The 11,092-nt window shown below is 51.9% G+C and overlaps 1 protein-coding gene across 1 annotated transcript in view; it reads right to left on the bottom strand.

The window, feature by feature from the left end:
- Positions 1-262: 262 nt before the first annotated feature.
- Positions 263-11,092, bottom strand: part of cacna1i (calcium voltage-gated channel subunit alpha1 I) — a 252,978-nt gene continuing 242,148 nt past the window's right edge. The window contains exons 29-33 of the mRNA XM_033013140.1: positions 9,670-9,816; positions 5,382-5,519; positions 3,396-3,576; positions 2,886-3,064; positions 263-904 (exon numbers count right to left, since the gene is read on the bottom strand). Of these exons, the coding sequence (XP_032869031.1) occupies positions 263-904; positions 2,886-3,064; positions 3,396-3,576; positions 5,382-5,519; positions 9,670-9,816 (1,287 nt within the window). The remainder of the gene's footprint in view (positions 905-2,885; positions 3,065-3,395; positions 3,577-5,381; positions 5,520-9,669; positions 9,817-11,092) is intronic.

The raw sequence follows: 11,092 nt of genomic DNA, 5'->3' as shown, positions 1-11,092 counted from the left end.
GAGGAGAACAAAACTGAAAAGAGAGAGAGAGAGAGAGAGAGAGAGAGGGAACGTTTTTGCAAGCTAGGCTTGGTGGGTCACTGCCCCTCCACCCACCCACGCCGAGAGAGAGTTGAGTCAAGGTAACCTCTCCCTCCGTCTGCTTGAGGTTGACACAAACAGCATTGGGATAGCCGGACTGTGTAACTCATACACCGTGGGGGTCAACCAGGTTTGCTCGTTGGCAGAAACACACACAGACACCCGCTTGCTGTTGCAAAACTCATCTCTTCTTCTTCTGAGCTGTGGAAGCGTGGCAGCCCTGCCCGTGTGCATCTTCGATGCCCTCTGTCCCTGCCCCCTGGTCGGGGCACCCGCCTTGTAGTGGACTGGTGCCAGGGTGGCCGGTCCCGCACAGCTCCGACACCCAGGACGGTGCGGTCAAGAAGCCGCGCCGGTCGATGCGGTAGAACTGCTTGGCCGCGTCCAAAGCGCCCGTGCTGTGGCACTTCTTGACCGGGGAGGGAGACGAGGGGGAGAAGAGGGAGGTGAGCGAGAGGCTGCTGAGGGTCTCCGACTGCTCGCTGTTGGTTCTCAGCGAGGGGGCGGCCCCTTCCTCGTCCGACGGCTCGATGGAGTCCCGGTACGGGCTGGTGCTGCCGCCGCTGCTCAGACTGCGGTTGTGGCCCCTGGTCTTCCGGAGCCCCGGGCCCCGCCAGCGCCGGGCGCCGTTCTTCCCGGGGGGAGGTAGGAAGGCGGGGGTGGTTCTCCGGGGTGCCGGGGGGACGGGCTGCGGGGCCGGGGGTGAACCGTCTCCGCCGCCGAGTCGCAGGCTGTCCTCCAGCATGGTGTGCAGGCTGTCCTCCAGCATGGTGTGCAGGCTGTCCACCGACTCGTCACTGAGCGAGGCGTCACACACCGCCACCTGATGGGGGGAAACATAAACCTCGCATCAGTCTGAAGAAGGGACTCCACCCGAAACATCACCCATTGCAAAAGCCCTTGTCTCACGTTCCCGAATCACTCACGAATTCTCCCGAGTTTTCCCCTTGGTTCAAACTCGGAGAATGTCCGTAGCGGGTCAGACCACAGGAGAAGCTCCCAGGTGGAGACCACAGGAGAAGCTCCAAGGTGGAGACCACATAAGAAGCTCCAAGGTGGAGACCACAGGAGAAGCTCCAAGGTGGAGACCACATAAGAAGCTCCAAGGTGGAGACCACATAAGAAGCTCCAAGGTGGAGACCACAGGAGAAGCTCCAAGGTGGAGACCACAGGAGAAGCTCCAAGGTGGAGACCACATAAGAAGCTCCAAGGTGGAGACCACAGGAGAAGCTCCAAGGTGGAGACCACAGGAGAAGCTCCAAGGTGGAGACCACAGGAGAAGCTCCAAGGTGGAGGCCACGAGGATAGCTCCAAGGTGGAGACCACAGGAGAAGCTCCAAGGTGGAGTCCACAGGAGAAGCTCCAAGGTGGAGACCACATAAGAAGCTCCAAGGTGGAGACCACAGGAGAAGCTCCAAGGTGGAGGCCACGGGGATAGCTCCAAGGTGGAGACCACAGGAGAAGCTCCAAGGTGGAGGCCACGGGGGAGGGGAGCTCTGACGTGGAGACCATGGGGAAGCTCTAACGTTCAGTTCACGGGGGACCTCCAATGGGGAGACCACAGGGGGAGGCTCCAATGTGGGGACCATGGTGGAGCTCTAAGGTGGAGACCACAGGTGGAGCTCCCATGCAGAGACCACAGGGTTGGGTGTGGATCCAAAGTGGACACCACGGGGGCTTCAAGAGGCATAAGTGCAGGTTTACATACTGCCTATTACATCAGTGCCTGCATTCCCATCTCTTGGTTCCGGGCTTTATTGATCAATGTGGTGTCAGTGACTGGGTGCAAGAAAAAAGAGATGAGAGTGAGGTTGCGTCTGAAGTTCAACGCCCACTTACGCGATTTTTTTCGGCAACTTGTCGGCACCCGTCACAGTCGCAGCAGGTCGCCCAAAATGTTCAACATGTTGTAAAATCCAGCGGCGACCAGAAAAAGGTACGACTCTTTGGGCGACTATTCACGGCCGTACAGGCGTCACGTGTGCGACATCCTGTTTGGTGGTGAGGTATTCGCCCAAAGAGTCGCACCTTTTTCTGGTGGCCGCTGGATTTTCAACAGCTTGAAATATTTCGGCGGCCTGCTGCGACCATGACGGGTGCCGGAAAGTCGCCCGAACAAATGGCGTAGGTGGGACAGGCCCTTTACCGAGGCCTTTACTGGGAGGCATCGACACAAAGGTGCTCCACACAGTGGCAATTTCTCTGAACTGTAAAGGCAATCCAGAGTGCAGCAGATTGGTGGGTGTGAAGTCACACTGGTTCCAGACGGGACAAGAATAGCAGGTCTCCTCCCTGGCGAGATGCGCGTGAACCAGATGGGATTTCATGACATTCCATACTTGGTGCTATTCATCTGTAGGAAGGAACTGCAGATGCTGGTTTAAACCGAAGACAGACCCAAACAAGCTGGAGTAACTCAGCGTGACAGGCAGCATCTCTGGGGAGGAGGGTGCATGGGTGACGTTTCGGGTCGAGACGCTTGTTCGGTCTGAAGAAGGGACTTGACCCGAAACGTCACCCATTCACCCTTCTCTCCAGAGATGATGCCTGTCCCGCTGAGTTACTCCAGCTTTTTTGCAACTATCTTTAGTACCATTAACGCCAGATTTTAATTCCAGATAAACGTAATTTAAATTGCTCATCGTTGCCGTGGTGAGGTTTGAACTTGCGTTCCTACAGTATCGCAGTAACGACGCACAATCCAGGGTATCCACCATCCCCCCTACCCTCCCCACCCCACCCTGACCCTCTCCTCCATCTAGGACCCTGAGCCCATCCCTATGCGCTGGCCTGAAGTTACCTACCTGCCTCTGTAGAGACCAGGTCAATGTTGGAGAGTGCAGCGGACTCCAGGAGCCAGACAAAGGGACCTTGAGAGGCTGGTTGTTGCACTCTTGAGCTGTGGGTGAGGATGTGGCTGGGTGGAACAGCTCGATGGTAAGCTGAAGACAAGAAGAGTCAGAAGGCCCTTGGGAAGGAGTGACTGAGAGAAAGCAACCGAGAGTTAAGCCCAAAAACACTTCTCCCCCCCCCCCCTTCCCCACCCACCCCCCAATTTTCTTTAGACTTGAGAGATATCGCATGGACACAAGCACTCCCCCCCACCCCCCCCCCCCCCACCCGAGTGGGCCGAAGGGCCTGTTTCCGCGCTGTATCTCTAAACTAAACAACAACAAAAAACAGACACAGGGTTCCCCTTGTGAAGACCCCACGTCAAGTGGGAAAAAAAAGTGGAACGAGCGCAGAAACAGAACCGACCCACCACGAACAGCAAGTGAATGATAAAAAAAGCAAGAATCGTAATAACTGCTCACCAGCAATCTGTTCTGTGGGCCCCGCTTGTGACACTGCAAATACTTGGCCCAAAGTTGTGTTCTCGGCTTGTGAAACATAACTGTTGTCTGGCAACGACGCTGCTCTGTATATCGCCGTTTCCTTCACTGTTAGCATATTTGAGCTGTCATTCTCAGTTACGCCGTGACTGTCTGTTCCTTCCTGTGAATGTAAGGCACACACACACACACACGCACACACACACACTGTTATTTTTTACTTGGGTTGCAAAGATACTCCGGGTCTTCAGTGCAAACACGCACTGCAACTCACATTTATACAACGTCTCTGGGGCCGCAAAACATCCCCCTAAACGTCACGTCACGTCACGGCGAAGAGCATGAATTATTTTTACACAGCGCATTATGTGAACATGGTTGGCAAGGCAGTTCCAATTTTATTCTCAAGCAGAAAGAGGAGACTCGGTATAATGAACCACTGCAGTCTCTATAGGTGACGCTGCCCCTAGTGTGCTGCTCTGTCCTAGGCTTTAGACCCAAAACGTCACCTATTCCTTTTCTCCAGAGATGCTGCCTGACCCGCTGAGTTATTGCAGCATTTTGTGGCTATCTTTGGTGTAAACCAGCATTCTTACACATGGAATATGTTTCCAAACATGTCTTGGAACTAGTAGGCAGTGCTGTTGAAGCCGATGTCAAAACAAAAAAACTGCAGATGCTGGTTAATACACAAAAGGACACAAAGTGCTGGAGTAACTCAGCGGGTCAGGCAGCATCCCGAGAGAACATTGATCGGTGACGTTTCGGGTCCCTAAACGTTACCTGCCCATGTTCTCCAGGGATGCTGCCTGGCCCGCTGTTACTCTAGCACTTTGTGTCCATCTGAAGTCCATGTCTATCTTAAGGGAACAACGTTTTGTTTTTAGAGAGTTCTGTTGGTGTCACACAGTGTATTACTACAGTGTATCTATGTGTCGGTATACATCGCTCTCACAGTGCGCTATTGGTGAAGAGATGGAATGTATAACAGGGGGGTATTATTGAACTGTTGTGTTCTGGAAACCATTGAGCTTCCTTTAGTTAACTTGTAGTATAAAGATACAGCATTGGAAACGGGCCCTTCGGCCCACAGAGTCCGTGCCGACCAGCGATCATCTGTACACCAGTTCTATCCTACATACACTAGGGGCGATTTACAGAAGCCAATTAACCTACAAACCTGCACGTCTTTGGAATGTGGGAGGAAACCAGAGCATCCAGAGGAAATCCACGTGGTTAGAGGGAGAGCCTGTACTCGGATGCTGTCTGTGTGGAGTTTGCACGTTCTCCCCTGTGACGGTGTGATTTCCTCCCACATCCCAAAGACGTGCGGGTTTGTTGGCTAACTGGCTTCTCTCAATTGCCCTCTAGTGTGTAGGGAGAGGATGAGAAAGTGGGATAACATAGAACTGGTTAACAGGTGATCGATGGTCGGCACGGACAGGGTGGGCCGAATGGCCTGTTTGCACACCGCGTCTAAACTAAACTAAAACAAAGCGTTTCAAATGGTCACAGTTACCACCATTTTAGCCAGCATGTGGAGGCCAAGTCAATGGATATTTTTAAGGCCGAGGTAGATAGATTCTTGATTAGTATGGGTGTCAGGGGTTATGGGGAGAAGGCAGGAGAATGGGGTTAGGAGGGAGAGATAGATCAGCTACGATTGAATGGCGGAGTAGACATGAATGGTCTAATTCTACTCCGAGCACTTATGAAGGGATGTACAATATTATTTGTGTAGGAAGGAACTGCAGGTGCTGGTTTACAGCAAAAATGCTGGAGTAACTCAGCGGGACAGGCAGCATCTCTGGATGGAAGGAATGGGTGACGTTTTGGGTCGAGAAGAAGGGCCTCGACCCATTCCTACAACATTAGTCGTCAGCATCGCCATGGCTTGTTCAACATCATGCCTCAATCAACCTACGAGCCCTTGGAGGGGCAGGAACCGCTGGTGAAGGTTACACTCACCTTCTCCTCGTCCTCCCTGGCCACCAGTTGAGGTACACTCTCCTCAGAGCTCAGGTCGTCGGCCAAGACGCCAGACGACGACTTGTCGGAGAGGAAGTCTGAGGTCAGGGAGAAGGCTTCTATCTCTGCAAGGTGGACCTGGAATGAAACGACAGACCCCGTGAGACCTAGCCGCTGAGCTCCGGCGGCTGGAATCCAGCCCAGTCTAGACACAAGACGCTGGAGTAACTCAGTAGGTGAGGCAGCATCTCTGGAGAGAAGGAACGGGCAGCGTTACGGGTCGAGACCCTTCTTCAGACTTCAGACCCAATCCAGCCTGTCTCAAACAGTCTGAGGAAGGGTCTCGACCCGGTACGTCACCCATTCCTTCTCCCCAGAGATGCTGCCTTTCCCGCTGAGTTACTGCAGGTTTTTTGTGTCCCTCTTCTGGCTGAAACATCATCTGGAATCCCTCACTGGGACGAGAGAGAACCAGAGGGAAGACAACTCAGTGGGTGAAGTAGAAGGGTCTCGACCTGAATTCCTTTTCCGTCACCTATTCCTTCGCTCCATAGATGCTGCCTCACCCGCTGAGTTTCTCCAGCATTTTTATCTACCTTCGATTTTTCCAGCATCTGCAGTCCCTTCTTAAACAGAGGGAAGACTAGGTTTAAAAAAAAAAACTCGGTCGTTTTCTGCGATTTTTGGAACGGCGCGCCTGAAATAGTGGCGGAATCAGAAACGATTCAATCGTGCCTCTCTCAGGTGTGTGGCACAGTGGCGCAGCGGTAGAGTTGCTGCCTTACAGCGCTTTCAGCGCCAGAGACCCGGGTTCGATCCTGCCTGTATGGAGTTTGTACGTTCTCCCTGTGACCGCGTGGATTTTCTCCGAGATCTCCGGTTTCCTCCCACACTCCAAAGACGTACAAGGTTGTAGGTTAATTGGCTTGGTATAAATGTTAATAAATTGTCCCCAGTGTGTGTAGGATAGTGTAAAAGCCCTGTCCCACGGTACGAGTTCATTCCAAGAGCTCTCCCGAGTTTGCCCTGATTCGAACTCGGAGATTTACGGTAATGGCCACTCGTCGGGTACTCGGGGCTCTCGTGGACATTTTTCAACATGTTGAAAAATATTCACGAGTCTTCCCGTGCTTTCCTGCCGTTAGCGAGTCTTATCAAGTACCTGCCGTTAGCGTTACGAGCCGCTAAGAGACGTCCCCGAGCTCCGACGTACCCGCTACGTTCATTCTCCGTGCTTACCACGTGTTTGATTTTTTTTAAACTCGGGAGAGCTCTTGGAATGAACTCGTACCGTGGGACAGGGCTTTCAATATGCGGGGATCGCTGGTCGGTGCGGGCTCGGTGGGCAGAAGGGCCTGTTTCCGCGCTCATCCTTGAACTAAACTAAACTAAATGAGACCCCTGTTGATTTTAGGAGCACAGGAGGATGAAGGGTGATCTTATATAGGTGCGAGGATCGCTGGTCGATGGGCCGAAGGGCCTGTTTCTGCACTGTGACTCTAAACTAAACTAAATCAAATTTGGTTGCAGCGTGGCGTTTATCAGTGCAGGCAGAATGTGGCAGAATGCAATGTGTGAACGAGTGGGTCACGGCTCTGTAATTAGCTATCTGGCTGTTCAAACAGCCTCTAACCTCAATCTGCGTAGATTGCATTATCTCATAGCTGGCACAGACTGAAGCCAACTGGTGTAGGCTTTGACTAAACCTGCGCAACAAAGGACACTATTCTTACTGCCTGAGATGATACACAGGCAGCCCGCCATCACGCGTGCAGCACATCTGAGCTTCTTCCACACTGAACAGAAGTTGTTGGGAAGGCAGACAAAAATGCTGGAGAAACTCAGCGGGTGAGGCAGCATCTCTGGAGCGAAGGACGTTTCGAGTCGAGACCCTTCTTCCCCCACCCCCACATCAATCTGAAGAAGGGTCTCGACCCAAAACGTCACCTATTCCTTCGCTCCATTGATGCTGCCTCACCCGCTGAGTTTCTCCAGCATTTTTGTCTACTTTCGATTTTCAATAGACAATAGACAATAGGTGTAGGAGTTGGTCATTTGGCCCTTCGAGCCAGCACCGCCATTCAATGTGATCATGGCTGATCATCCTCAATCAGTACCCCGTTCCTACCTTCTTCCCATATTCCCAGACTCCGCTATTTTCCCCGCATCTGCAGTTCTTTCTTAAACAGAAGTTGTTGGGAAGATCCGCGTCTCAGTTGGCGCTGATGGTTTGTAGGTTAAGTGGCTTGGTGTATGTGTAAATTGTCCCCAGTGTGTGTAGGATAGTGTTAATGTGCGGGGATCGCTGGTCGGTGGGAACTCGGTGGGCGAAGGGCCTGTTTCCGCGCTGTATCTCTAAACTAAACTAACCTTAACCAATCTATGATGCATCCCAACAAGATGCTTTCTATGGTACATCTGTTAATATTGATAAGAGTCACTGTAGATATATTGCCTGTCAATCCTGCTGTCTGTACGGAGTTTGTACGTTCTCCCTGTGACCTCGTGGGTTTTCTCCGGGTGCTCTGGTTTCTTCCCACTTTCCAAACACGTGCAGGTTTGTAAGTTAATTTATTTCTGTAAATTGTCCCCAGTTTAGTTGTTTTGTTTCGTTTAGTTTAGAGATACAGCACGGAAACAGGCCCTTCGGCCCATCGGTTCCGTGCCGACCAGCGATCCCCGCACACTAACACCATCTTACCCCCACTAGGGACAATTTTTACATTTATACCAAGCCAATTAATCTACAAACCTGTACGTCTTTGGAGTGTGGGAGAAAACCGAAGATCTCGGAGTAAAAACCCACGCAGGTCACGGGGAGAGCGTACAAACTCCGTACAGACAGCGCCCTTAGTCAGGATCGAACCTGGGTCTCCGGCGTTGCATTCGCTGTAAGGCAGCAACTCTACCGCTGCGCCACCGTGACTGACCTGCCAGTGTGTGGGATAGAACAAGTGTATGGGGATCGCTGGTTGGTGCAGACTCGGTGGGCCTTTTCCACCTGTATCTCTAAAACTAAAAACTAGAACCGAAACTAAAACATAGTAAGGCCATTCAGCCCTTCACTACTGCTCTGCCATTCAATAAGATCAGGGCTAATTGCTAACATTTATCCCTTTGTTCCCTCAATATCTAAATGTCTATCAATGAGTGAATGCACCTCCAGAGTCCTGGATGGAAGATCCCATAGGGATCCCTCTGGGAGAAGAAATTTCTCCCCGTGTTTGACATCTTCTTTTGAGACCGTGATCCCTTGGGTCTAAACATTCGGCCAAGGGAAAGACAAACTCCACATCTACCTCATGCATCACAGCACGGATCTGGGAACAGCTCCATCCAACACCGCAAGAAATTGTAGAGAGTTGCGGACGCAGCCCAGACCATCACGCAAACCGACCTCCCTTCCATTGACCCCATCTACACTTCACGTTGTCTCCGCAAGGCCAGCAGCACAATCAAGGACCAGTCTCACCCCGGTCACTCCCTCTTCTCCCCTCTCCCATCGGGCAAGAGGTACAGAAGTGTGAAAACGCACACCTCCAGATTCAGGGACAGTTTCTTCCCAGCTGTTATCAGGCAACTGAACCATCCTATCACCGACTAGAGAGCGGTCCTGACCTACCATCGACCTCTTTGGGACTATCTGTAATTGGGATTTACTGGACTTTTCCCGTGCACTAAACGTTATTCCCTTTATCCTGTATCTGTACACCATGGACGGCTTGATTGTAATCATGTATAGTCTTTCTGCTGACTGGGTAGCACGCAACAAAAAAGCTTTTCACTGTACCTCGGTACACGTGGCAATAAACTAAACTAAACTAAACTAGGTGTATAGCAAGGAACTGCAGATGCTGGTTTACACAAAATGCTGGAGTGACTCAGCGGGACGGGCAACATTTCTGAAGACGTCAAACATTCAGGACTCAGACGGGGAGAAATTTCTTCTCCCAGAGGGTGTGGGCCTATGGGATATTCAATCCAGGACTGAAGGTGCATTCACTAATTGATAGACATTTAGATATTGAGGGAACAAAGGGATAAATGTTATCAATTAGCCATGATCTTATTGAATGGCAGAGCAGTAGTGAAGGGCTGAAGACATTTCGGGTGGAGACCCTTCTTCAGACCATAAACTAAACTGAACCCCTTTAAGAATCTTCAGTGCTTCAGGGTTACACCAGGGGTGTATGATGGTGAATGTCAGCTATTGTTGGTGGGGGGTGAAAACCAAAAAGATACCACAAACTGGACAAAGACAGGAGGATACGAAGGAGATTGCGGTCACCTCTTGCTTGTCGTGTTGGCAGTTCCTGCAGGCGGGGGATGATGAGTAGTGGTGGAAGATGGATCCGGAGAGATTGTCGATCATCAGCAGCTCGTTCTCGCAGGAGTCACGTATGATCAGGGACACACTGTCCAGCCACAGATTTTCCTGCAGTTACAAAAAGACTTGCAGCCAGCCATTCATCTGGAGTAAAGGGCCTGTCCCACTTGGCCGTCATTTGCGCCTCATTTACGCGTTATACGTAAATCAGGTCGAAGCGTGGGGTGCGCAGGCGTTGCGCATGGTGAGGCGTGGAATCGTTTGCGGTGGCGCGCGGTATAGCGCGACGCTCCAGGATTTAGTACAGGAACAAAATCCTCGCACGCCATCTGCGTGACGTATCGCCTACGCACGCTGACGCATTGGGTACGCACACTGACGCGTTGGCGTCGCACGCTGGCGTCCCGACGTCTCACGTGTATCGTGTGGTAACACGTGGTTACGTTACCGTGAGTCAACGTCCTGCCGCGCGCGGCAGGGTAATAACGTCACGCGCACCAGATGGCTGTACTGACGCGTGATTTGCGTGCGACATCGCACATCACGACACGTCGATCTATTTTACATATGACGCGTAAATGAGGCGCAAATGATGGCCAAGTGGGACAGGCCTTTTACTGCTCGCTACACTTCAATGTATTTCAATTGCCGCTCATTTCTTCCATCCCTCTCCCCTCTCCGACAAACAAGAACCGACAACATACAACGGTACAGCACGGGAACAGGCCCTGCGGCCCACAATGTCTGTGCTGAACATGATGCCTAGAGGTGATGGCGCGATGCCTCGATTCCCTCGTCTACAGAGAATATCTCCGTCCATTCATTGAATACACACGGTGGCGCAGCCGTAGAGTTGCCGCCTCACAGCGCCAGAGTCCCGGGTTCGATCCTGACTATCGGTGCTGTCTGTACGGAGTTTGTACATTCTCCCCGTGACCTGCGTGGGTTTTTTTCCGGGATCTTCGGTTTTCTCCCAACCCTGGAGACACGTTACAATTTGCCGGCTCCTGTACCTTGTTCCCGGTGGCAGGGGTGGAGTGAGAGCGTGGTGTGTGGTCTCAGGGTGGTGTGGGTCTCTGACGATGGATGACGTCAGAGACTGTTCCCATTAATGAGTGGTTCTAAAAACCCTGGGGACTCGTTCAAGGTAATGTGCGGAAGGCACACGGGACGAGAGGAAAACGTTCTTTTACGCAGAGTATGGCTTCGATTGGAATAGTTCCTGTACGGGAGGAGAAAATCGTGACTTCCAAAGAAAATGGGTTGGCTGCCTGAGGGGGAAATATCTTATGGTGCTACGGTGAAAAGGGACTGCTCTGCCAGGAGCTAGCATGGATATGATGGGTCGAATGGCCTCCTCCTCTGCTAATAGTGACGGTGAAGA

This window comes from Amblyraja radiata, chromosome 38, assembly GCF_010909765.2.
Source record: "Amblyraja radiata isolate CabotCenter1 chromosome 38, sAmbRad1.1.pri, whole genome shotgun sequence".
Lineage (NCBI taxonomy): Eukaryota > Metazoa > Chordata > Chondrichthyes > Rajiformes > Rajidae > Amblyraja > Amblyraja radiata.
Note: the sequence above shows the minus strand (reverse complement) of the source record. Positions and strands in the feature narration are given on the sequence as shown.